At 52.4% G+C, this 24087-nt stretch overlaps 9 protein-coding genes across 9 annotated transcripts; 4 read left to right on the top strand and 5 right to left on the bottom strand.

Moving 5' to 3' along the window:
- Window positions 1–84: 84 nt before the first annotated feature.
- Window positions 85–5236, bottom strand: DUN1 (serine/threonine protein kinase). Its single transcript, XM_062907366.1, has 5 exons — window positions 4202–5236; window positions 2433–3960; window positions 1413–2375; window positions 197–1352; window positions 85–127 (listed from the first exon to the last, which is right to left on the bottom strand). Exons 2-4 carry the CDS (start codon window positions 3070–3072, stop codon window positions 910–912), a joined length of 2046 nt encoding a protein of 681 aa, XP_062770312.1. The 5' UTR covers window positions 3073–3960; window positions 4202–5236; the 3' UTR covers window positions 85–127; window positions 197–909.
- On the top strand, window positions 3923–6832 carry QC763_107870 (uncharacterized protein). The gene is made up of 2 exons (XM_062907367.1): window positions 3923–5606; window positions 5660–6832. The coding sequence occupies exons 1-2, from the start codon at window positions 4672–4674 to the stop codon at window positions 6387–6389; spliced, it is 1665 nt and encodes a 554-aa protein (XP_062770313.1). The 5' UTR covers window positions 3923–4671; the 3' UTR covers window positions 6390–6832.
- Window positions 6833–7040: 208 nt separating this feature from the next.
- On the top strand, window positions 7041–7616 carry DPH4 (Diphthamide biosynthesis protein 4; the record flags this gene model as incomplete). The annotated part of the gene is made up of 1 exon (XM_062907368.1): window positions 7041–7616. The coding sequence occupies one exon, from the start codon at window positions 7041–7043 to the stop codon at window positions 7614–7616; it is 576 nt and encodes a 191-aa protein (XP_062770314.1).
- Window positions 7617–8208: 592 nt separating this feature from the next.
- On the bottom strand, window positions 8209–10441 carry BMH1 (14-3-3 protein). The gene is made up of 6 exons (XM_062907369.1): window positions 10155–10441; window positions 9512–9593; window positions 9140–9446; window positions 8848–9089; window positions 8722–8792; window positions 8209–8666 (listed from the first exon to the last, which is right to left on the bottom strand). Exons 2-6 carry the CDS (start codon window positions 9570–9572, stop codon window positions 8547–8549), a joined length of 801 nt encoding a protein of 266 aa, XP_062770315.1. The 5' UTR covers window positions 9573–9593; window positions 10155–10441; the 3' UTR covers window positions 8209–8546.
- Window positions 10442–11299: 858 nt separating this feature from the next.
- Window positions 11300–12713, top strand: INH1 (ATPase inhibitor). The gene is made up of 3 exons (XM_062907370.1): window positions 11300–11589; window positions 11699–11843; window positions 12175–12713. The coding sequence occupies exons 2-3, from the start codon at window positions 11722–11724 to the stop codon at window positions 12509–12511; spliced, it is 459 nt and encodes a 152-aa protein (XP_062770316.1). The 5' UTR covers window positions 11300–11589; window positions 11699–11721; the 3' UTR covers window positions 12512–12713.
- NSP1 (FG-nucleoporin nsp1) lies at window positions 12622–15917 on the bottom strand. Its single transcript, XM_062907371.1, has 2 exons — window positions 13251–15917; window positions 12622–13183 (listed from the first exon to the last, which is right to left on the bottom strand). Exons 1-2 carry the CDS (start codon window positions 15105–15107, stop codon window positions 12986–12988), a joined length of 2055 nt encoding a protein of 684 aa, XP_062770317.1. The 5' UTR covers window positions 15108–15917; the 3' UTR covers window positions 12622–12985.
- Window positions 15615–17931, top strand: QC763_107910 (uncharacterized protein). Its single transcript, XM_062907372.1, has 4 exons — window positions 15615–16063; window positions 16129–16524; window positions 16644–16966; window positions 17024–17931. The coding sequence occupies exons 1-4, from the start codon at window positions 15988–15990 to the stop codon at window positions 17732–17734; spliced, it is 1506 nt and encodes a 501-aa protein (XP_062770318.1). The 5' UTR covers window positions 15615–15987; the 3' UTR covers window positions 17735–17931.
- Window positions 17932–18006: 75 nt separating this feature from the next.
- Window positions 18007–20252, bottom strand: GCD11 (eukaryotic translation initiation factor 2 subunit gamma). The gene is made up of 3 exons (XM_062907373.1): window positions 19427–20252; window positions 18385–19371; window positions 18007–18322 (listed from the first exon to the last, which is right to left on the bottom strand). The coding sequence occupies exons 1-3, from the start codon at window positions 19936–19938 to the stop codon at window positions 18292–18294; spliced, it is 1530 nt and encodes a 509-aa protein (XP_062770319.1). The 5' UTR covers window positions 19939–20252; the 3' UTR covers window positions 18007–18291.
- Window positions 20253–23642: 3390 nt separating this feature from the next.
- Window positions 23643–23849, bottom strand: QC763_107935 (uncharacterized protein; the record flags this gene model as incomplete). The annotated part of the gene is made up of 2 exons (XM_062907374.1): window positions 23643–23741; window positions 23805–23849. 2 exons carry the CDS (start codon window positions 23847–23849, stop codon window positions 23643–23645), a joined length of 144 nt encoding a protein of 47 aa, XP_062770320.1.
- Between the last annotated feature and the right edge of the window lie 238 nt (window positions 23850–24087).

Genomic DNA, 24087 nt, shown 5'->3' on the forward strand with positions numbered 1-24087 from the left:
AGAAAGAGAGGCTATCGGGGGCGAGCTTACAAACTGAATATCTCGAGTATGGAACACGGTAATCAAGGGGCAAACCTACCAGGGCCAGTAGTCAGACTGGCTGTATCTCTCTGAACCAGGCGTCAAACTTGTCGGTTTCCATTTAGCAAACACCCAACCCTCTTCCCCTTCTCCTGACCAAAACAGCATGACTCACATCCATCTTCAACATTGCCCAGTTTGTGAGGGGAGAAATCAAAAAAATCAGCAGGAACACTCCCAACACGAGAACAGTCAAGTGACACCATCACCACCCTTCCCAACTAAAAAGTTATGAGAAATGATGTCACCCTCTGTAAAGGAGGTCTGGTATAATCCTACCCTACTTGTACTACCACCCAAAAGTCACATAAACATCTTGCCATTTGTATGGATAGAAACAGTCAACTTTAGCAGCTATCTAATATAATATTATGAATCTCCCTTCTGCCTGTCTGGCTGACCCATCACTATGCACTCGCACCCATAATGTAAACTTTTTTGTTGATTCGCCTGGGTGTCTCGCTGAGAAAAAATGGCAAACTAATAACTGAACAGCAGTGACTAGAACAAGGGCCTCGGCCACCAGTGATAGGAAATATGAAAACTGATACAAAACTCCAAGAATCAGAAAACCCATCTCCTTTCCTCCATCCCATCCCATCATCCCTTGCAGAACAGATATCAAAAGCAGACATTTGTTGGCCGACACGCCAACCATGTAGAGATATAAACCCAACCCTGAAAACTCCTTGTAAAAACATATATGAAAACGCGATCAGACATGATCCACACCTGCGCTGTGCTGTTCGTCCGAACCCTCTGTGTAATCCCACACCTAAAATATTAAGCATATCCTCATTCCTTCCATCCCATCTCTGGCCTAGTAGCTTACTTTGCCCCGTTAGCCTTCCCCTTCGCCTTCGATTTGTTGGTAATATCATTCACGGAATACCGGCTATCACCGTCATCCCCAAAAAGCACTTGGTCGCCCTTTCCTCCTAGTTGGGAAAACTCATCCGGGTCTCTGGCATCGTCTGGTCTGGGCTCCTTCTTGGGTGTGGTTTCTGGGTTCTTGGTATAGACCTTGACGTCGGGCTTGTCGCCCCCTGGGATCTGGTTGACAACTTGAACAATGTTAATCGAGGCTAACAATGTCCGCTCTCTCTGGACACCGCGGCGCGTAACATCCAAGCCCTGGATGCCGCTGACAAGACCATTAGTACTGTCGTTGACACCAGGTGTCTTCATTGTCATCCAGGGATGAGCCAGGCACTGATCTACTGTGAAACGCTTCTCTGGGTTGACGACTAGCATGGAGTCGATGAGATCCACTACACAGTTGTTAGTCCATCCTGTCCAACTATTTGTTATACAGGGAAATGGCTACTTACAAGCAGGATCACCAACTGGGTCCCAGTAGGGTGATGGGTAGTCGAATTTCCCTTTCCTGATCTGCTCAGACAGCGAGTATGGGAATGTAGCACTGGTGAGTTCGTCCGAAAATGGGGGGAAGCCGCACAGGCAGATATAAAGCACCACACCTAGTGACCAGATGTCAACAGCCTTGGTGTACTTGCGGTTCCGGGTATCTGCTAGGATCTCTGGTGCCACATAGCTGGGCGTCCCACAGAGTGTTGTCGTGAAAGATTCCTCTCCGATGATCTTGGCCAACCCAAAATCTGCCAACTTGACGTGCAAGTCACGGTCCACCAAAAGAATGTTCTCTGGCTTGATGTCTCTGTGCACAATGTTCCGATCGTGCAAATACTTGACACCCTGAAACAATTGGGTGAACAGCTTCCGGCATTCAGACTCGCTCAGTTTCTGCTTCTTCACAATGTAGTTGAACAGCTCTCCTTCCGGCGCAAGCTCCAGCACCAAATAGACGGCATTGGGTTCGTTGAAGGTGTCCTTGAGGCATAGAACATTCGGGTGGCTAACACCCATGAGCATCGCAATTTCTTGCTGGAGGCCTTCGTTTTTCGATCGCTCTTCCACCCCTGGTGTCTTGGTGAAGACTTTGACAGCATAGCGCTGCCCTGTGGATTTCTCAATGCAGAGATATACTTCGGCAAAATGGCCCTTTCCCAGCTTCTCGATGGGCGTGTATTGCTGTAAGAAGGCATTGGCATGTCGGTTTTTGGGATACCGGAAAATGAACCTGGCCTTGTCCATGACAGCAATTTCGTCATACTCCTTCAGCTCACGCCGTTGGTTCCGCCCAACGAGCTGATCGTTGACGTATGTGCCATTGCTGGAAAGATCCTCGATAATCACAACTGTGTCGTTTCCCTTGTGTTCTGTAAACAAAAGACAATGACGGTTCGAAACTATCGGATCATCAACTTGGATGTCTACTGACTGTCAGTCTTACCGTCTTCCACAGTAGTAACTGTGCGTTGGAAACCTACCGCATTCGGGGTGTCTCCCAATGAGATAACCGCCAGAGGAGAGCCCTTTCCCTGACTTCTGCTTCTGATCGAAAGCCTCCTGCTCTTTGAGAAGAGCCCCCCTGCCCTTTCTAGCAGGCTGTTTTGCACCGGAGACGGCGCCGGCCACGGTTTCAGAAGGAGGGCAAGACCCTCTCTTCCTCATCACCACACATGTGCCTCCGTAACGGGTGTCCATAGGAAGTAGGTATCCCCAGACCCCTTCCTTTACCTCATCTTCCACCTCATCGGAGAGCGGTGCGTTGGGGTCTACGTGTGTCTGACTGAACGCTTGCGTGTCCTGGGGAGGAGAACTGAGGGCCGCCACTTGAGAATGCATGTACTCATCGCGACGCTGGGAGACGCGGCCCTCTGAAGGTGTCGCCGTGGCTTCCTTGGCAAACTCATCGGTTCCTTCGCTCGTCAAATGTGTCACGGGTGATGGAAGATGCTGTTTGTTGATGACTGGTGTCTTGACCAGGTCGTTGTCGGTGCGCTGCGAGAGTCGCTCGGACCGGCGGGGCTTCTTGAATGATTCAGAGGGAGCATCGTCGCCCGTAGAGCCCTGAAGGAGAAGAGAGATTAATCGGCGGAACATGTCGATGTATGACAGTGACGCCATAGAAGAAGAGGGTACATACGGCGCGACCTCGCTTGAGCTGACTGGCCTCAGATCGTGGAGCCATGACGGCGTGGGCTGTATAGGAGCCTGTAATAGTGTGATTAAGTAGCAGGTGCGACAGTCGTTAAATAGGCAGACAGCCAAATGGGGTCGACTGGGCGGGTGAGCTAGGTAGTGGATGTCAGGAAGGAATGGTGTGCACGTTGTGGTTCCTGCCTCGAGAAATCATAGCATCACTCGCGGGAGCTTGGTAAGGAACGAACCGCGCCTCAGCGCCTCAGCGGCCTCTTGGTGTACACAGTGCGCTAGGCTCCAGTGAGCACCTCCAATCGCCGGCTGACTCAGGGGACCGGGGTCTACGATCGTCGAGAGTGGACAAAATAACAAGTATCGCCAGTTCCTAAAGACGTCAAGCAATGGTCGAAAGTTCTTGTACAACTGTCGTGAGGTGTCAAGCGTAGCTAAAGGGCGTCAAGAGATAGGTTAAGGGCATCGCGCGGCAAGTGTTGGAAGACATTTATTTGAAAGGCATTGAAAAAGGTCTGCGTTGGAAGATGGTAGGTTGAAGATGCCAAGGCTCTAAAGGACCGTTGAAAGGCTTGGAGAGTAAGGGAAATGCCTTCGAAATGGTCCATCAAGCTTGTTCAAGGCAGTTGGAAGGTGGCTCCGTCGAGAAATTGCGAGAGAGCACACACCTCATTGCGGCAGTTCCCAATTTCTTGTCCACAGTCAACACTTGCAGTGGGCTTTTGAATGACCCGCCGCAACCAGGATGCTTAGCTGATGCAGGGGCTGACACCGAGGGCGTGCTGTTGTCTTGCCGTAGGGCTGGTCATGTCCAGATTTCTGGGGTCAAGTGGGCTTCGCACTGAAAGTTTGATGTGACTCCTTGGGACTGTCAGCTGTTGCCTTTGATGTTGATTTTTCAAGATTTTCTAAGACTTCAAGACCCAAATCCCAAAGTCTGCTCGCCCAGCAACCCCTTCTTCTGACCCTTTATTCTCGGTCAACAGCACCTCGTGGCTTTTCTTGAGGGCCAGTCAGCGTGAGAGACCCGCCCCTTTAAGCGGCAGATCGGCAGCTGTCAAGCTCCGCCTCTGCAAAGTAACCAGCTCGTGGCTTGACTTGCACCAAATGTGGCGCAAGGAAGCCCCGTTCCACTTCATGATGTCGGTCGAGGCAGGGTTGACATCTGGAGCTCAGCGGTTCGAAACGGTTGGTATTTTTGCATGAGTACTTGTCGACTTTTATTCCCTGATCCTGCGAAGAGATAGTTACTGAGGCTTGGGAGAGTTATAGTGCTGGTGATCCCTTCAGAATACCATTAGTGTTTGCTGATATCATCAATGGCCAGTTTTGAGCCTGATGTTTCCGGCCAGCATCTCACGCTGTTGGCTGGAGTTGTCGCCGAAGAAGGAGAGCTATTGTTGCGCCCACTATTGTCGCCATGCTATTGTTGACAAAAGTGACTTCAAGTGAAAGCTCAGGCTGGCGATACTGCCCCGCCTTCTACTACAAGACTAGCGCCTCTCGGTTAACTATCTTCTTATCGCCTAGCGCTATTTTCACGTGATTTATCGCCCACAGATCCAGAGAAAAATGGCATTGAATGCGGGGCAACAAGATTCTGCCGCCTCAGGGTTTGACAAGGCGAAAGCAGCAGAGGGCCAGGAATCGACAAAGAAAGTGCTCCCACCAGTCCGAACCCTCCCGCCGGGCCCCCTACCGCCCTACGAGTCTCTGGATGCGATTTCTCCGCCAGCAATACCAGAAGATTTTCACGATATCGGTCGGTCCAAGCCCCTCTCTGACCTCCATTCCGACCGTACCCCGTCCGATTTGAGCGACTACTCGGACCACAACACTACCAAGTACACCGACTCGGTCGTCAAAGGCGCCGCACTTTTTCTCGAATTTTACAGCTTATCCTACACCCCCCACGCCGACAACACCGCGAGAATGGCTTCCCCTCAGCTAATTTTTGTCGATGGCACTTTCGCCGAGCTGGCCCAGGAGATGGCCGACTACATCCAGGCCAACTCGGCCAAGACTGAACATGCCGTCCAGGTTGGCGACGAGGTCAGACCTCTGTTGGAGAAGGAGAAGAACGAGGATGCTCTCGAGGCTATCGTCAAGGCCTCCGGCGTGTTGAATACGGTTCCCGAAAAGGAGTTCACTGGTGCCATCAACCTCCTTATCCACCTTGTCCTCCAGTCCAACGAGCCCAAGAGACATCTTCCTGCTGTCTGCAGCAACCTTCTCAAGCCCATCACATCCTCGCCAAGCCACGGCTTCACCCTTGCCGCGAGCGCCCTCAGCACCATCTTCAACCTCCTGGACAAGACGAACCCCGTCCGGTACAATGTTTTCTTGCAGATTATCCGCTTCATTCGCCAACACGGCCAGTACGAGCTTCTCAAGCCCCGGTTAAGGAACTTGGAGGCGTGGTTTGCCGATTGGGAGACCAACGCGGAGGATCAGCGCAAGCTCTATATCGATGTGGCTGATGCCGCTGCTGAGGCTGGCGATGATGAGTGAGTATAAACAGGAGCCATGCCAAAAGATTACTGGCTAACTAAATTTTCAGGGAGTCATACTACTACATTTTGAAGGCCCTCTCCACCTTTGAGCGCGAGGAAGCCGAGGGTGAGGAGGCCCAGAAGTATTCTCTCAAGGCTCTCAAGATGGCCATTTCTTCCCCCACCCGGTTCGACTTCCAGGATCTCCGTGCCCTCCCAAGCGTTCAGGCGCTTAGCGACTCTCAGCCCATCTACTCTCAGCTTCTCGACATCTTCACTGAGCAAGATCTTGAGGACTACAACGACTTCAGAGAGGAGCACGAGGGTTGGATCGAGAAGGAGAAGCTTGACCACGAGAAGCTGCAGCGCAAGATGCGCCTGCTTACTTTCGCCAGTCTCGCCGCCAGCACGCCCAACCGCGAGATCCCCTACGCCAACATCGCTAAGGCTCTCCAGATCCCCTCCGAGGACGTTGAGATGTGGACAATCGATGTTGTCCGCGCCAAGCTTGTCGAGGGCAGACTGTCTCAGAAGCAAAAGGTTTTCCTTGTCCACAGAACCACCTACCGTGTTTTCGGTGAGAAGCAGTGGCGCGAGTTGGGCACGAGAATTGACCAATTCAAGCTGGTTGTTGACCGTCTCACCAGCACTGTGCGCAGGGCCCAGGCTGAGGTTGAGCAGGCGAGGAAGGCCGAGGAGGAGCAGCTTGCTAAGAAGCTCGCTGGCGCTGGTATCAGCAGTGGTTACCCGGGCGACCGTCGCCGCCAGCCAAGGCAGCGGACGGATGATGATGATTGAACGCGTGCACAGTTTTCGGGACATTTCGGGATATGAGGTGGCATCAGGGACATGGCATATGATCTCTCTTTGGGGCGACCTAGAGTAATTAACTTGGTTTGGCCCTTTCTGGCGTTGAGAACCAAAATGGCTGGGCGGGGTTTATATCTAGACTCCTTTTTAAACGGGTTGCTTTTATTACATCCACGCGAGTAGATATCCAGGGTCCCATAAAATTCATCACTTTGGGTGCAAAACAACGGGTTGGGCTGGGATTAGAGGGCGTGCTGAGTGACATGGACATAGCGATTCCTGCGTTGTGGCGTTGCATATTTAAACAATCCTAGTTCAGAGTGGATTCCTCTCATGTGAAGAGTGATCGGTACCTACTCTGAGCATCGTGTGCCACTGCAGCTGCGGTCAATATGTTCCTGTAGAGGACATAATCTCTTCTACGTCTCTACTATAGACTTTTCGACTTCGTATCCATGGCTTTGAAGACACAGTAGAGAGGCACGTGATTCTGTGAATATTTCTCACTCGTGGTTGCTCATCTCATCACCCTTTCAACTACATCGTCAACTCAAGTCTACCTCAACTCACCACCGCCACCGAACATCAATACCATCACCTCCATTTTCCCACATTATTCACTGTTTTACGCCCCCCCAAATGGACACCCCACCACCACGAAACCATTACACCACTCTCTCCCTCCCCCCCTCCCTCTTCTCCAGCGGCCTCACCCCCGAAGAGATAAAACAAACCCTCAAGAAATCCTACCGCCGCGCCCTGCTGGCTCACCACCCAGATAAATCAACCACCTCCTCCCCATCAGTGACAATAGACGAAATAACACTAGCCTACACCACCCTCTCCACCCCCTCCCTCCGCCAAGCCCACGATCTATCCCTCTCCTCCTCGGGTTCTGGCCCAGCAGCGCTAGGGAGACATAAACTCCAAACCGGAATCGAAACAATCGACTTGGACGACCTCACTCATCATGAAAGGGAGGAGGAAGATGAGTGGTACAAACCCTGCCGGTGCGGCAACCCCAAAGGCTTCCTAGTTCACGAATCAGATCTCGAAGAGGCGGCAAATGGAGGGTTGGAAGAGGTTGTCGTCGGCTGTCAGGATTGCAGTTTGTGGCTCAGGGTTGTCTTTGGTGTTGTTGTTCAAGATCAAGATCAGGAGGGGGAGACTCCAGAACAGAAAAAGGGGGAGACACCTGCTGCGGAGAGGAAGTGATACTACGGAATGGGCGGAATAGACGGGTGGGCAATTACACATTTGACACGCACACATAATACATCATTCTCGAAAAGACAGAGATTCTGCAACTCTGATAAAACAAACTGGCTGGTCATGCAATGATGCCTTTTCTTTGTACCCGAGTTTCCAAACTCTATAGCTGGCATTGTATAGTTGGCGGTGATGAGTAGGGCACCGGGTTATACTTAACCTCACGTACGTCTTTGAACGGAACAGGGAACAGCCTGTGGAGTTTCAAGATGCTGGAGTCCTCAAGAATGTCACCTTCTATCAGTATCACAGCAAAGGCCATCTCTGGACTCATCACAAACAGGTGAGATGAAAGCCGAGTCTCAAGACCCACCCAAAGTTGAGAGCATGCAGCTGGCTACGTCACTCGCTCTTTTCGAGTCAGGGGTGGAGGATCTCAATGTTGATCTGGATCTCCAGCTAGATGACCAAGATGTCTCAGGGCCTCGTTGTGATCCACTAAGGAAGGACACCAAAGAATGCAAGCAAAACACCGTCACGAGGAAAGCAATCACTTGGGTATATCAGAATCTATAGGGCAGCCTAAGGGTGCAAAAGACTGCCGATTACAAGCCAAGTATAAAAAGTACTGCCGTGTGGGGGAAGGGGTTTGGATTTTCTTGTCCAGACGGTCTTCCCGTCTCGAAGAGTCTAAAAGGCAAGCAGGGTGAGAAAGGAAAAGCAAAACCCTCCGTGTATGCTGCGCTCTAGCCCTCAAGGTACCGCGAATCACCGCCTCATACAAGTCCTCCTAAGTCTGTATTTTGCCTAAACACATGCAACGACCCGAGAGCATCTCCAGTCCGCACTCCAAAGACACCATTTCCGCCGAGGGGATTCACCAACGATAAACCAGGGTTATCACTATCAAGAGACAAAGAAAACAAACGACAAATTTTACTCGGCAGGCTTGGGAGCCTCTTCGGCCGGGGCATCGGCAGGCTTGGGCGCCTCCTCAGCGGCCGGGGCATCAGCAGCGGCAGCAGGAGGCTCGGCCTCGGATGAGGTCCAGAGAGTCTGCACATAATCGTTAGCACGTCGCACCGCCTCGTCTAGATCGGACTGCACATACCAAATTGTCGCGGAGCAGCTGCATGATAAGGGTGCTGTCCTTGTAGCTCTCCTCGCTCAAGGTGTCGAGCTCTGTAGTCAACATCGTCAGTACCTATACCTCCTTGCTTGCTTTGACCCTACGTACCGGCGATGGCATCATCGAACGCCTGCTTGGCGAGATGGCAAGCCTGGTCGGGAGCGTTCAAGATCTCATAGTAGAACACGGAGAAGTTGAGTGCAAGACCAAGACGGATGGGGTGAGTGGGAGGAAGCTCGGTCTGGGCAACCTCGGTGGCAGCCTTGTAGGCGTCGAGGGACTTGTCGGCGGAATCCTTGCGCTTGTCGCCAACGGCGAATTCGGCGAGGTAACGATGGTAGTCACCCTTCCTGTGCGATTGTTAGAGGTATACAAAAGCCGAGAATCGAGGGGCACGAACATCTTGTGGTAAAAGACCTTGGACTCGCCAGTCTTGGCGGAAGGAATGAGGTGCTTGTCGAGAACGGAGAGGATGTCCTCGCAGATCTTGGCCAGCTCGGCCTCAATCTTCTGGCGGTACTCCTTGATAAGGCCGACCTGGGTAGAGTTGCCCTTGGACTCCTCCTTCTGCTCAATCGAGGTGACAATTCTCCACGAAGCGCGTCTAGCACCAATGACATTCTTGTAGGCGACGGACAGAAGGTTCCTCTCCTCAACGGTGAGGTCACGGTCCTCGGAGGCAACGATCTTCATGTTCTCAACCATCTCTGTTGGGCGTCAAATCGTCAGAATGCGACCCTACAAACGGCCAAAATCATCTTGACAAACGTACCCTCATAGCGCTCAGCCTGCTCGGCGAGCTTGGCGAGGTAGACAGCATCTTCATGACCCATTTTGTCGGTTTTGATGATTATCTGTGTAAGTTGAGTGGTAAGTTAGCGCGCGTTGGTTCAGACTGTCTAAGGCAGCAGGGCAATGTAGGTAATCGGTGAGCTCCGCCTTCGAGGGTGAATGTGTGTTGAATGTCGGCCGTGATGGGCAAGTGCGGGCGAACAAGGAAGAATTGTAAAATAATGGCAGGAAGCAAGTGTCGGTCGTTCTGGACAATCTCAACAGGCTTGCGATAGGCATGCGATTGCGCAAGCACCGTGCTGACTTCATGGCTTGAGCAAGCAAAGGATGCTCCCCGCTCTCGGTGGGGCATGCGCAGCGCAGCCCTGTCCAGGCCTTGGGCGTCGTTCGTGTGTTGGCCGCCGAAAAGGGGCAATTGAAGATGCCATGAGCTCGCCGCGTCCAGGAGCCCTCTCTCGATGCCGCCTTCCACAACTCATCGTCCAGAGGAGGCATGTGGTCGCAGTGGCGATGACGACAGAGGGGCCAGGTTTTGGTGTTGCAGCGGTGCAGCTGGTAGATGCAGCGGAGGCGGATGGGGGGGGGGAGACGGGGGGACGGGGACGGCAATGCTGCAGACTCACCTTCGGTAGAACTAAGGAATCGAGTAATGTGTGTTGTTCTGGGGAGAGCGCAGTGTTCGCGGAGCGAGGTTCGTGAGTAGAAAGTTGGTGGACAGTGGACGATGTCTAACGTCTGAAGGTTTGGGGATGAAGGGTGGAAATGAGTAGAGTCACCGGTTTTGGATGCAAAGTTGGAAATGAGGGAAGGGGCAAGGCGGAAAGCACCAGCGACAACCACAAGGCGAGCGGGATGCCGTGGGTGGGCTGGCCTGGACGGGGTGACGACCAGTGAAATTTGGGTGGGCGAAGGGGCCTGTGCAAAAGCCCCTCTGCCCCCCCTCGTCCACTCCTGTTTAGGACCCGATTACCACCCGATGGAAAAATCAACACGTGACAAGTCAAACGACGCGCCAGGTCCAAGTACGTCACTGCTTTGACTTGACTGGCATCAGCCAGCGCCAACTTGCGACATTCAGGAGTGGCGTCTCTGAAACTTGCTGCCTTGTCTCAATCCTAATGTCAAGACACATCGCCATAAAAAGAAACACCGAGCCACATCCCATCAGAGAAGTCCCAGTCCAGCATCACCCTCCAACCCCCAACATACACAAACCCCCAAGGTTTATTTGCTCTTACCTACAGTTTATTATGGCGGTCAGGCATATGCCAACACACAGAGGGGTCGGGCAGCCAGTTCCACCGACTACTACCTGGCATCGGTTAAGATAGATTTCCAGAACGTTCAGCAGTCAAATCGTGATCCTATATATCAGATTGGGACCCTTCACATTCCTAGGTCGGCTCCTACACGACCGCAATGCTTGCTCGGAATGAATTGCAAATATGGCTCAGAATATCAACGCCGATGAAACAAGCGAATCCTTTTTTGTCATTGCTAACTTGGTCTATCTCAGCCTTTGCCTGGGGTGCTTTGGGCATTGGAGATAGGACTATCAAGAGTGGCTATGTAGAATGATTAAGCAAGCCATAGTATGTTGACTCTCACGAGCCAAGGCCGAGAACACTTCCCATACGACCTGAACCTAGCCAGTGTTCTAGAGCTATTCTATCGGTGCCATCATGAGAGGTTGAGAAACTGAGGAGATACAAACTGCGGGGCAACGGGGATCCCTGCAAATGAACATCAAAGCTCCGTTGCCTGTCAACAACAGTGTCTGCCGCTCATCAGTGGGGTGACTGCCTCAGGCCACCCCGTCATAGCCGATACGAACAAGGTGGGCTGTACAAAACAGTGGGGCCATCAACCTCGAACCCGCCGTGTTGTCCCGCTTCGACGGAAGCTTTGACGTCCACTCGACCTGCTGGGAACTCCCGAAGGTAGAAAAGCTCTCCACTTCCTCTTTGAAGCTTACCTGCTCAAACTTGTGATCAGACCATCGGTTCTCCCCAGAACTACTCCGTCATCTCAAGAAACTGAAAACAATTGTTCCCAGTTGTAAGATCCTCCACTCTCTCTCTCTCCCTCTCCCAGTCATTGAACAAACCACCGGCGTATAATATTCAAGACTAATTGCAATCTGCTGACACCTTTCTAACTCTCAAAGACGACCCCCACAACACCATCACAATGCTTCGCACATCATTCACCAAGGTCGCCCGCCCTGCGCTCTTCTCCCGCTCGTTCGCGATCACCTCGCGCGCCATGGCTGCTGGTGACACCGGCGCTCCCCCCAAGACCGGCGGCCAGGGGTACGTTCATCTTCCTTCTACCTCAATAACATAATGACGCACCCGGCCCCTCCAACAATCACGAAGGAATACAGACACGAGGATATGCCGGAGCTCGCGGGGGGAAGAGAGGAGCTCTACGGATGAGGATTTAGAGCAAAGCAGGGTCATGACATCAACCTCCCTAGCTCCCTGGCCCGAGCCGAAGCTCCCTTCCCCTCTGCAGCCAGGTGTATCCCGGTGGCAACTCCGGCTCAGGCATACCCCTCCTATTTGTCTCCAAACTACCACGCATATCAATCACAAAAACCAGGGAAGAGTCCATAATCAGCTAACATGGTAAACAAAACAGTGATGCCTTCCAGCGCCGCGAGAAGGCCCAGGAGGACTTTGCCATCCGCCAGCGCGAGAAGGAGAAGCTCATCGCCCTCAGACAAAAGCTCAGGGAGCAGCAGGACCACCTCCAGAAGCTCTCTGACCACATGTCAGTAGTCAGGCTCCATTATACCCTTGAACTCCCGGTACTGATGTATTCGAAAACAGCGACGAGATCACCAAGGAGCAGGGTGGCGAGCACAACTAAATATTTATCTACAAGATTAATAACCACGCGCTCTTCTCGGTTTGGCTGTCAACTCCAATTTGACCAGCCACATCATCACTCAATGAAATCATGGCACCAACCATGAACAACAGCCAGGAAAGAAAGAGGAGAGAGAATAGGAGGATAATGAGTTGACATGAATTGTGAACTCAGTTGTACGAGTACATAGCCTTTTTTCTGCTCTTGACTTTGTCTACCTGCTTGATTTTGCGATCAGCACAGCCTTGTCTTGCACGCAAATTCGAAAAATAGCAGACTTGAACAAATCTACAAATCACTTATCTCTGCCAAAGGCCCAGTGATACCCTCAATCTTGTTAGCTACCAAAGCTACCAGTATCAGAAAAAACTAACAAAACTTTCCATTTAACAAAAAACTCCCTCACACAAAACCCTCAACACCCATCCACTCCAAATGATACCCATCATTTGTGTTGTTGTTGTTGTTGTTTGTTAACCGCTAATACTCCGGGGCAACTTTCCCACCCCCCTTCCTGTTGAGGACTGATTACATATTTCCATCACCTCCCCGCCATTCCTTCAACCCCATCATGATGATTTTACTTGAAACCGCCCCCCCGATAGGACCGATAAAAGCTCTCGGCAGCATTGCTCTCTGTCTCCTTGACACTCCCACCGCCCATATTCCCCGTCGTCTTCTGCGCGGCCTGGACCTTGGCCTGGAGAGCCTTGGCGTTGGTGTCGATCCACTGCAGCTGCGTCAAGTGGCTGTTCAAGACGCGGACAATCTGAGAGAGCTACACAATTCAAAAGACATCAGTAAACCATCAGCAGACAAGGGGTTATACACAGAACAAAACATACCGGATCATCACTCATCCCTCCCCTCCCCAAACTCCCACTCATGTCATTAATCTCCTTGATCATCTTTGTCAAATCCTTGCCCATATCGTCCAGCCGATCCGTCAGCTTCTCCGCCAGTTTGTACGTTCTCTCCCTCTCCTGATCCGGCCCCGTGATCTGCTCCTCCCGCGCCAAATTCACCCCCTGCTTGGCATACAGCTCGTCCAGCTCCTGCTCATACCTGTCCAGCCAGGCCCCCAGCTCCTCCTGCTGGCTCTCCACCCCCTGGAGCTGACGCTCAATCTCGTTGCTGGCGCGCTCCGCTTCGTGGGTGGAGTTGAACAGGCGCTGGATCTTCTCGCCGTTTTCGACGAGCATGCGATCCCACTCCGAGACCTTGTTGGCTTGCTCTTTGAATTCCTTTTGGTATTTGGACAGGTCTGTCGCCCAGCGGGTGATGATCTCGTCCATGGTCTTGTTCTTGAGACGGGGGAGCTGGGAGGCGGGGCCGAGGGTGGAGGCTGTGAGGTTGGCGGCTGTCTGGGCTGGGTTGGAGGGTGTGAGGCCGGAGGTGGTGGTCGTGGTTGTAGCCGCGGGCTTGGGTCCGAAGAGACCTCCAGCTGCGGGAGCAGAGGAAGTAGCAGCAGCTGTGGTGGCAGCAGGCGCTGTGGTGCCCGCCGCGGGAGCTCCGAAGAGACCCCCGGTTGCCGGGGCCGTGGTAGCGGCTGGTGTGGCGGAGGTAGTAGCCGCCGAGGTGGTCGCCGGGGTTCCCGTTCCGAACAGAGTGCCGGCTGGCTTGGAAGCACCCGCTGGGGCCGTAGTAGTAGCAGCTCCAGCACCAAAGAGACCCCCGGCCGCTGGGGCCGTAGTGGCAGCAGCAGTTGTCGCGGCGGGAGCAGTAGTTGCAGCAGGGTTTGAGAAAAGACCACCAGTTGCCGGTGTCGAAGCAGCAGGGGCGGTGGTGGCAGGAGCTGCAGTGGTAGCCGGCTTGGGTGCAAAGAGATTGCTGGCCGCCGGGGCGGTTGTTGCACCAAATAGGCCCCCGGCGGCCGGGGCAGTAACAGCAGGCTTTGTCGTGGTATTAGCCGTCGAGAACAAACTACCGGCTGCTGGCTTCGCGGCATCCGCTGGAGGAGCGCCGGCCGGGGTAGTTGAGCCCAATCCACCGGCGGCGGCACCGCCGAACAATGGCTTAGCGGGAGTTGATGTAGCACCAGCACCTGTGGCCCCCGCAAACAGACTTCCTCCACTGCCGCCGGCACCTGCAAACAGTGAGCTACCGGCTGGTTTCGCGGCGGCGGCAGTCGTTGGTGTGGTTGACGCACCTCCAAACAAACCCCCAGCAGCCGTTGTTGGTGTCCCTGTAGTCGTGCCAGAGGCGGCAGGAGCAGCACCTCCAAAAAGCGGCTTCGCTGGAGCGGCAGCAGTTGCACTGTTAAACAGGGACGATGGAGCTGCTGTCGTGGCGGCCGGGGCAGCAGTCGAAGCACCTCCAAACATCGCCCCAGTAGTTCCAGTCGTCCCTGTTGTCCCAGCAGGCTTGGCGAATAAACTGCCTCCTGCTGAAGCTCCAGCACCCCCTCCAAACAGGCCTCCTCCGGTGGCAGGCGCTGCAGTCGAGGCTCCGGCGGTGCCAAAAAGACTCCCAGCCGGTTTCGCGGCGCCGGCGGCTGTTGTGTTGCCAAAAAGACTACCGCCGGCTGGTGTGGTCGATCCAACCGCGGCTGAACTTGGGTCGCCGAAAGAGAATGATGGAGTTCCTGTGGTTCCTGTAGCTCCTGAAGCTGCTCCGAATATGCTACCCCCAGCCGGCGCCGCTGAGGTGTTCGCCGCACCCGAGCCAGCGTTGGATGATGGTGTGCCGAATGTGAAGGACATGTTTACGGTCGTGATGCTTCCGATCGACGATGGCAAGTCTGGGAAAAGGACGGGGTCTTGAAGTTGGCGACTTAGAAGAGAGGCGATAAGAGCTCCAAGCAGCCCAACACAACCCCAGTTGCTTGGAGAGGCAGCTAAGGGAGAGCGCAAAGAGAGCACCCTTTGGTCGCGATGTCGAGATTTGTTGATGCAATTGGCCTTGTTGATGGAATTCTGAGACGTACCGCAGCTTTGATCGCAAGAAAGTGGGTTGAGATGTTGCTGTAGCAAAGTCGCTTCGATTGTTGACTTTTCGATGCAGAAGCGCAAAGCAGAGCGTCGCGATTGATTGGACTTTTTGGCAGCTGTCGAACCGCGCCAGGAAAAAAGCTCCGTCAGCCTCACCAGTTGCACGCGCCCAAGGTGCCAAGCATCCACCCAACGTTGCACAGAGCACAAGGCTGAGAGTGTGCATTGCCCCACTCTCCTCCCATTCAACTAGTCTAGCGTGTGGGGTACAACCATCTCGAGCTCCGCATTGGATTCCATCGTCCCTCCACACTGCTCAACTCCAACTCGCAAGTCACTGATCAGCCGACCTGACCTGGCCCCTCCCGGTTGTCTTGTCTCGTCAGTTTACAAAAGAACTACGTCCATGTATGCGTACCCAACTTGATCCAAAACCCTGACCCTGCTTCTGCCGCCACTTAATCGTGCATCAGGAGTGCTACCTCACCACCCTTTTGCGCACAACACAACTCCTGCAGCCTTCAAGGTTCCCCTTCCCCTTTGACCCCTCCCGCCCACCTGTCTCTCAGTGAAACCGCCAACCACTGAGAAACCGTTGCTCTTTGAGGGAAAGAACACACATACAATCTTCGTTCTTCTCACAACAGACACCATGTCATCTGAAAGAAGAAACAGCTTGTCGCCTCCTGAGAGGCGTGGCACCGTTGACCCTGGTGCTCATGACCTAGGTACTATTGCCAGACTTCTTTCTACTTCTTACTTGGAAACAATGCGCGAAACTAACTTTTTCCAGCGGAATCCGATTCCGAAGAACACTATTCCGACGCCCAGTCTGGGCCAGTTGGGTCAGCGCCTCCGTCACCCATCCCGAGAACCAGAGTCGAGAGGGTCGATGACAAGCCTGCTTATGGGGAAGTTCCCGGCACCGAGGCTTACAGCAAGAGAGAAGGGGATGCCGAGCCGGACGAGATAGCCATCATCCCCGACCCCCTCGACCCAACACCCGCCGAACCGGAACGTCACGCCCGGTCTCCCACCCCTGGCGGACACCCTATTCCCAAGACAGTGGTGGAGGAGGCACCAGATGCTGAGGGCTCAGTGACACACCCGGAGGTGGAGGAGAGACACAAGTCGGATCCGCATCCGGATGTTACCATCAAGGCTGACGGGAAGAGGGTGGAAGATAATGGTACGGATGCGTAGTTTTTGCCTTTTTTTCTAGCACAGCCAGCCTGCTCTACACGCTTTCACTTTCTTTTCTGTTCTTCTATAGCTCAGCCGGTATTGACGTGTGGTTTTCCTGCGTAGATGCCCCAATATCACCGTCTTTAAGTACTCCTGTGTCGACACGCTCCAGAAGAAAGTCGTCAAATGCCAGTAAAAGACCCGCGCCACTCAGCCCCACGTCACTGGGGCCTTCCGAGGGTGGAGATGACGCGGTGGAGGGCGATGAAGATGATGATGACGACTTTGGGGATGACTTTGACGACTTTGAAGAGGGCGGCAACGACGATGACTTTGGTGACTTTGACGACGGGTTCCAACAAGTCGAGGAGACACCGCCAGCACCTCCTCCACCAGCAGCGGCGCCAGCTCCGGCCCCGGCACCAGCTGCCCCCGCCCTATCATTTGTAAGCCTTCATTGCCCATCCAACCTATATATCATATGCTAACTTTGTCCATCTCAGCCTATACCCACCTTTGACGACCTCGACCCCTCCGAAATCCACACCCTCACCGAGCCCTACCTCTCGGCCCTCTTCCCACCCCCAGACGCCGTCGACCCTCTGCCCTCCCTCTCCAACGAAAACCCCGTCTTCCTCACCCCCCGGTCCGCCTCCCTCTGGTCCCAACTCGTCGCCCCTCCCCCGCTCCAACCCCCAGATTGGATCCGCTCCCGCATCCGCCGGCTCTTCCTGGTCTCCCTCGGCGTGCCGGTAGACCTAGATGAGATCCTGCCCGCCTCCAAGCAAAAGAAACTCGTCCTCCCCTCCCTCCACCGGTCAACATCCAATGGCTCGTTCCAATCTGGCGACTCAAGGAGTGTCTCCCGCGTCCGTGCGGCCGCATCGACAACATCGGTCGACTCCCAAGGAAACCTCAAACCCCCCAGGGCGTCAAAGAAACAACCTCAGACATCAGAGGGAGTAGACAGTAAAGAGAAGAGTTTGGATTTGCTAAAGGCAAGGCAGCTGTGCATGACCACCGACGAGGCGATGAACGGGATGACAGACAAGGAGTTGAGGGCGCATGTGGAGAGGTTGGAGAAGATGCAGTTTCAGGCAAAGGACGTGCTGGATTATTGGCAGAAGAAGACGGACGAGAAGATTGGGGATCGGGAGGCGTTTGAGAAGGTGATTGAGAACTTGGTGAAGCATGCTAGGAAGGCTAGGAAGTAGACTGGGAAAGGGGGGTGAACGGAATTACAAGGACAGAAAAAGTGTTGGAAATGGAAAGGTTACGAAAAGGGCAGAAAGGTTCCAAGCAGGTTACCTTGAGGTTTTTGATTTATTACGGCAGTTACTAGATAATGAAGGGGGAGAAAAAGGTTGCACAGGAGGCAAAATTATAGAGATAATAGACCAAGTTTGACACACTACTGGACCTTTAATCGAAGATGCAACTGTTGATCCAGATATCCATGCTTTCTGTCAAACATAAAGTTCTGTTTGGTGGCATGACTTTGAGGATGCCCTTTTCGGAGCTGCATGAATGTCTTTCAACTGTGAAAATACACATGAGCAGTTATTATGTATCGCTACGTATATAAATTCCGAGTGGGCAATTCAGAAAAAAACAGGCAATCCCTTTATTTTCGCTACTCTACCCCAGTCTTGGCATATAAACACCACCACCCCCCCGCCTCCCTGCCTAACTTTTTGTGAACCATGCAGCAAAGAGCAGATGAGAACCCCTCTCATTCTACCGTCATTATCATCAAAATATAGTAGGGTGTTTAAGCGGTGACAGGCTCGACCGTTACGCCACTGTTTGACTCAGTTAGCAAAATATTCATGAAGATCAAGAAAACCAGAGGGGGAAAACTTACGCAGCGATGGTAGCCCAACCAATGAGACGCCAATGCTTCTCGATACGTCTGCTAAGCGCAACCTTCTCACCAATCTTTGTGCAAGCAGGAGATGTAAGCTGGAGCTTGGCAGCATCCTTCTTGATGGCAACAACCTTGGCACCGGTGGAGGTGGAACCAATGTTGACCATGATAACCTCGTTCTTCGCAAGCTTGTCAACCTTGGCCTGCTTGCCGTCGGCCGTCTTGACACCGAGGAGGCGGCGGAGGAGGTAGAAGTTGACCTCGATCTCACTGTAGATGTCGGGGAGGCGGCCCTTGAGACCGAGGACGAAACCGACAAGACGATCGGCTCTGCAGAGGGTAGGGTCGATGCGGGTACCGACACCAATAAGACCGCCGGGAACGGCGTACTTCAGCTCGTTGGCCTCAGAGTTGAGAGACACAATACGGCTGAAAATGGGCGTACACTTGAGATCACCCCTCTCGTCGCGAGTAACGATACCGGGGCGGATCTCAATCTCGTCACCGAGCTTGAGCAGACCGTGAAGAACGGAACCACCAGCAACACCACCCTTAAGCTCCTCAATCTCGGCACCGGGCTTGTTGACGTCGAACGACCGAATGACGATCATGTGGGGGTCCATGGAGAAATCTCTCGGAGGGATGGGGATGGTATTGACGATAGCGTCGTTGATGGCGTCGATGTTAAACTTGAGCTGGGCCGAAATGGGGATAATTGGCGACTTGCCAGCGACTGTGCCTCTGATGAACTTGAGAATAGACTCGTGGTGCTGCTTGGCAGCCTCTTCTCTCATAAGATCGACCTTGTTCTGGAGAATGATGATCTTGTCCAACTTCATAATCTCGATGGCGGCCAAATGCTCAGAGGTTTGAGGCTGAGGGCAAGATTCGTTACCGGCAATGAGAAGAAGGGCGGCGTCCATGACGGCAGCACCTGACAACATGGTACTCATGAGAATATCGTGACCGGGGCAATCAACAAAGCTGGTTCTTGTTAGCAACTTTCCTCAGCAGCCGCTCGCCTCTATGTGATACTTACGAGACATGGCGCAACAGTCTGTAAGTTCCCGTGCAGCCCTCACGCTCGCAAGGAGGGTCAACCTCCTTCTCGCTCTTGTAGCTCCTGTAGCATGTCGGCCTCGGGCATTCTGGGCTATCGCACTTGTAGATCTTGGCGTTGGCGTAACCCAGCTTGATGGTAATGTTGCGGATCAGTTCGTTCTTGAAACGAACGGTCTGGACGCCAGAGATGGCCTTGACGACTGTGGACTTTCCGTGAGCGACGTGGCCGATGGTACCGATGTTGATGGTCGCTTGCCGCGCAATAATCTCGGCTGTGAGGGGGGTAAGGCTCTTGATGTCGAGGTCCTTCGGGTCTGTTTGAGGGGGCAGAGGTGGTCTCTGGACAACTGGGGCAGGGGCACTCTTCTTCAGGGCCGACTTGGGCTTGTCGAGGAGGTCGTTGTCGGAATCATGGATATCGACCTGGGACTCGCCGGAGTCTGAATCCGACTCGGGGATATCGTTACCGAATTTGTCGTTGGCCGACATGGTGATGGCTTCGTTCAGCGGCGGGGTAGTTGGTTTTGGGGTCTTCCTGTGGTTGTTTCGGCGCGCCGGTTTGGTCGCTCGATCAAGTACTCGGCGAAGTTTTCTTTATGGGGGCGACGCGGTGGCTGCGTTGCGTGGTTTGCGGAATTGCCGGTGGAGGAAGATGCCGACCAAAAGCAAAGGGTGGGATACAGTATTTGGAAGAATTTCGTGTGCAGTCATACACATTTGCGACTCATCCTTGCCTTACCACTGGTGGTGCTGCTCTAAACTTTAACCAATAAAGGTTAGCGCCACCTGCCCCACCATGACCGATAAGCACCGATAAGCCTCCAGATGTGGGACAATTCACTTTGAGCTCACCTCGTGAACAATTAAATGGAGACTGCTCTTGGGTTTTCACACGGGAACTGCCATTATTCTGTCCACAATCTGATACTTTGCTCTCGAGTCTTAACAATGCTAACTGTAAGCCTCATAATAGCAAAAAGGGTCTTAACAATAGCAAGGAGACCTGGCACTTCGTCCAGTTCCAATAGCTTCAACTGTACGTTAGCACTGCCAAAGAAACAGAGTTGGTCAGTGTCAAGACCTGTCAAGGACCCGGTTGCAGCTCCCAGCCTGTTCACTCATTGATAGGTGGCTATTGTTATTCATCCAATAACCTGAAGCATCACATGCTCCCCTGAGCAAGACTAAAGCTCACAGTCACACAGGATACGGCATGACATCACTTTGGATGTTCAATTCTGTTGAAGTTCTCCTTTCTTTCGTCAGAGTGGCTCTTGGAAATTACCCACATAATTGAAGACTCTAGAAGGCGCGAATATGAGTTTATTCACTTTAACTGGTGACATGGCTGTCACGGAAGCTAAGGGTCAGAAAGTCATGTGGCAGAGATGCACTATTCACCATAACCATAACAGTCACAGGTTCACTTTGCCTTGGTGAGTTCATGACACCGACGCTTCGACTCGAATGATCATGTTTTGAGAACCAATACGTTTGTGGTTATAATGCTATTCTTAGGGGGAAAGGGGTGTATCTTGAGACAAAGACCAGCCATTCCCCGCTTCGTTATATGTGGAATCTACTGCTCACCACGTGGACCTTCCTTTGCTTTGCGGCTGTTCAACACGGCCGCTGTTGAAGTGATCCCACGTCAAAGTCAACAGCAGCCTACCTCTTTAGACAAGTGTGACAACAAAGGCAACTTATCTCGTTTCACCCCTAGAAAGATATCGCTGTGAGTCCAACCTCACATCTGCCGAAATTCACAAAGTTGTCCTAGAACGCGAAAAGAAAAGATACTAAACAATCACAACATTAATTCCAAGGACTGCTCAGTGGCAACACGGAATCCACAGCAATGTGCTGAAAATTAGCGGAGAATTCTGCTATCAGACTTATCATCAAATCAAATCTAGAGGGCCTGTCTGGACTCAGTCGTGAACGGTGGGTCTACTGAGTGCCTCACAGCTTCACTTTTCATTTCAGTTCTCACACACGGAAGTTATCTAAGTGAAAAGAACTGGATATACCAGTCAACACTAGCATAGCTTTCACGCTAGATACACAATCTTGCTACGATTATAAGCTCCTTGCCCATGGTATATCACGAAGCCACTTGTCTAAGTCCTCATATACAAGAGGGTTTCTAGAGCCCTATAAAGATATCTCAAGTCCTTTCCCTCTATTCAAAGTTATTGCCCTGAATTGTACTGACCTGATATATATCCTCTGTTCTCTCTCCGAACATGGCTCAGTACTAACATCCTCATCATCATAAGTCACATGTTTCTTCTTGATGTTCAAGCTTGATCACACAGATCCACAAAAAAAGAAAAAAACGCATCAGATGAAGCCAGCCAGTCAGGTAATTCCACAATCATCATTGGCCAGTTCATTCACCACCGCTCAACTTCCACGTGTTGGGCAAAGCTAAGATCAAAACCCAGAAAACCACGAACCCACTGCTGCCTTGCAGAGTCAGTTGAAAGACTAAATACTCCACATACAAAGCTGTCTTTCTTATTGGAAGTGAATGGTCCCATTGCACCAACTGAAAGCCTGGTTATGTTTCATGTTTGAGAAGTGAACAAGCAGTCATTGGAGGCTATGTCTGCCAGGTTTTGTTGTCATTGCCTAAGCCCAAGGTAGGTACATTTTGCATGTGGGTTTTGTTGTGAGCTGCGTGACATTGAAGGCGACGATCGCATGTGTCATCTCAGTGGTGTTTAACGAGACCGAAGCCAAATCACGGCGAGCTCAGAATAGCTTCAAGATCTGAAGGTCAGGTGCGTGGTCCTTGTTTAGCCAGCACAGCAACAGTCTAGGACAACATCCCCAAGCCTCTTCAGCTCAGTGTCAGTAGTCTACCAGCGTAACACCGCTAACCAGTGATCTAGAAGCATTCCGAGACGATCACTTCCTCGTATGCCCATCTGTAACAGCCGCAAGTCAAGTTTGACATATACGACCCGCATAAGCCACGAACGACACGCAAACTTCCTTTTCAGCCCTCCCTAGCAAAAGTTTCAGCCCTGAAGCCACCTATCCACTTGCGACTCCGGGCACACTCTCGGGGGGTGCGGAGAAAAAAGAATGTGACTGGCCATGTGGCCACCTACGGTCAGAGGAACAGCGGCATCCGGAAGAATTCCTAGCGAGGAAGAGAAAGAGGTGTCTGTGATGGGCATATCTCTGCCCTAGTTGTACATGGACTACCGGGTGTAGGACAAACCACCCGTCCACCCACCACTCCAACACCAACCCCGCCCTCAGAACGGAACACAAGCAGGATTACGATAATGGAAAGAATGCAGAGGTCTCTTTTTTCTAGGACACGATTAGCGTGCTCGATGCTATTCATACATCGAAAGGAGCCAGAAAAATCAATATTCTTGGTAAGCTAACGGCGTATAGAAGTGGGTAAATATCGCCCGAGCCAACGGCTCCCAGCGGGTTCCCAGTGCCACGGCCCTTTCTCGATCCCCCCAATCTATCTGGGGCGTCACTAGCGGTCTGATCACGGGTTGCTACCATTGAGTTCGCGGTTTGCTTCTGCACACACACTAGACTACCTAGCAAGGTCTTTCCATGACTCCATGACAGAAGAAAGTTTTGTAAGACCTTGATGCCGTGGGGTACCACCTACCTTGGGGCACACAACAGAGAGAGAGAGGGGAAGCGAATCGCCAAATCCAGACTGTGTGTGAAAAAAAACGCTTGCTGATGATAATTTTCTCAACCTAAACTGGAATGTTGACTATATAATTAGCAGCGATAGTCTGCGGGAGGGAGGGGTGTGATGGCCAGACTCTTGCAGACTGTCGAGCCCGTTGATGGAACCCGAAGCGCGGTCACCAACATGTGTGTAAGCTGGTGGTGGTGCCCGTTACACAGCGTTGAACCAGGACAAGAAGTCTATATTGATAACCATTATAGACATCCATCGTAAGCACGGTAGTCGGATCTTGCACCAGATGTGGTATGTGGGTTAATTGATATGATGTGGTTCCGCTGCGCAACCAACGAGGATTATTGGACTCTTGGGAAAAGAAGTGCAACATTTAGCATCCTAAAAATATGGCAGAGATGGTGGGTAAAAATCCGGTTCTGTATGTGGTGATCATGCACGGGATGAGCACCAGTGACACCTACCGGGACAATTTTGTCCTAATCAGGATTTTTTGCCCAAACTCTCAAGGTCTGCGTCGTTGCTGGGAGAATCCGCAGCTGAATTCTGTGTGCCTTTTTCCAGATTGAAGCGAGCTGTTGGCTTGGCTTGTACCTTTCGCCTGCTAGGTGCCAGCCTCAACCTGGAGCATCGTGAGGATGTCGACCGCTAGAAAACTCTCGCTTGCCTCGGTTGAACCGGTTGAATTAAGATGCTGATGTTGGTCCACCATCTTGGGTCTTATGTGAGCAGAGATAACGAGAGATATCCTGGGATGGGCCTTGGGGATGAGGATGGTTTTGATTCATGAAGAGCTGACCCCGAGACAACGACAACAACGGTTGAAGCCTTCAAAGGCGGGGTCATGATAAAGCTCTATTCGAGGTCCAGGTCGTACACTCGGTTGACAAAAAGGTCCTTTCTGAAGGCAAAAAAGGTGAAGGCCAGTCGTCGGACTCTTGGAGCTGGCT

This window comes from Podospora pseudopauciseta, chromosome 1 (genome assembly GCF_035222475.1).
Source record: "Podospora pseudopauciseta strain CBS 411.78 chromosome 1, whole genome shotgun sequence".
NCBI lineage: Eukaryota > Fungi > Ascomycota > Sordariomycetes > Sordariales > Podosporaceae > Podospora > Podospora pseudopauciseta.

Coding starts and splice junctions, on each gene's coding strand:
- DUN1 (XM_062907366.1), bottom strand. CDS start 3,072: ATGGCGTCACTGTCATACATCGACATGTTCCGCCGATTAATCTCTCTT. Junction 2,376..2,432: donor TGGGAGACACCCCGAATGCG/GTAGGTTTCCAA, acceptor GACAGTCAGTAG/ACATCCAAGTTGATGATCCG. Junction 1,353..1,412: donor CCCAGTTGGTGATCCTGCTT/GTAAGTAGCCAT, acceptor ACAACTGTGTAG/TGGATCTCATCGACTCCATG.
- INH1 (XM_062907370.1), top strand. CDS start 11,722: ATGCTTCGCACATCATTCACCAAGGTCGCCCGCCCTGCGCTCTTCTCC. Junction 11,844..12,174: donor CCCAAGACCGGCGGCCAGGG/GTACGTTCATCT, acceptor TAAACAAAACAG/TGATGCCTTCCAGCGCCGCG.
- BMH1 (XM_062907369.1), bottom strand. CDS start 9,572: ATGGGTCATGAAGATGCTGTCTACCTCGCCAAGCTCGCCGAGCAGGCT. Junction 9,447..9,511: donor GCAGGCTGAGCGCTATGAGG/GTACGTTTGTCA, acceptor GACGCCCAACAG/AGATGGTTGAGAACATGAAG. Junction 8,667..8,721: donor AGCTGCTCCGCGACAATTTG/GTATGTGCAGTC, acceptor GATTATGTGCAG/ACTCTCTGGACCTCATCCGA.
- QC763_107910 (XM_062907372.1), top strand. CDS start 15,988: ATGTCATCTGAAAGAAGAAACAGCTTGTCGCCTCCTGAGAGGCGTGGC. Junction 16,064..16,128: donor CCCTGGTGCTCATGACCTAG/GTACTATTGCCA, acceptor AACTTTTTCCAG/CGGAATCCGATTCCGAAGAA. Junction 16,967..17,023: donor CTGCCCCCGCCCTATCATTT/GTAAGCCTTCAT, acceptor TGTCCATCTCAG/CCTATACCCACCTTTGACGA.
- QC763_107870 (XM_062907367.1), top strand. CDS start 4,672: ATGGCATTGAATGCGGGGCAACAAGATTCTGCCGCCTCAGGGTTTGAC. Junction 5,607..5,659: donor GCTGAGGCTGGCGATGATGA/GTGAGTATAAAC, acceptor CTAAATTTTCAG/GGAGTCATACTACTACATTT.
- GCD11 (XM_062907373.1), bottom strand. CDS start 19,938: ATGTCGGCCAACGACAAATTCGGTAACGATATCCCCGAGTCGGATTCA. Junction 19,372..19,426: donor AGACTGTTGCGCCATGTCTC/GTAAGTATCACA, acceptor AACAAGAACCAG/CTTTGTTGATTGCCCCGGTC. Junction 18,323..18,384: donor GGTTGGGCTACCATCGCTGC/GTAAGTTTTCCC, acceptor TGAGTCAAACAG/TGGCGTAACGGTCGAGCCTG.
- NSP1 (XM_062907371.1), bottom strand. CDS start 15,107: ATGTCCTTCACATTCGGCACACCATCATCCAACGCTGGCTCGGGTGCG. Junction 13,184..13,250: donor GAGGGATGAGTGATGATCCG/GTATGTTTTGTT, acceptor TGAATTGTGTAG/CTCTCTCAGATTGTCCGCGT.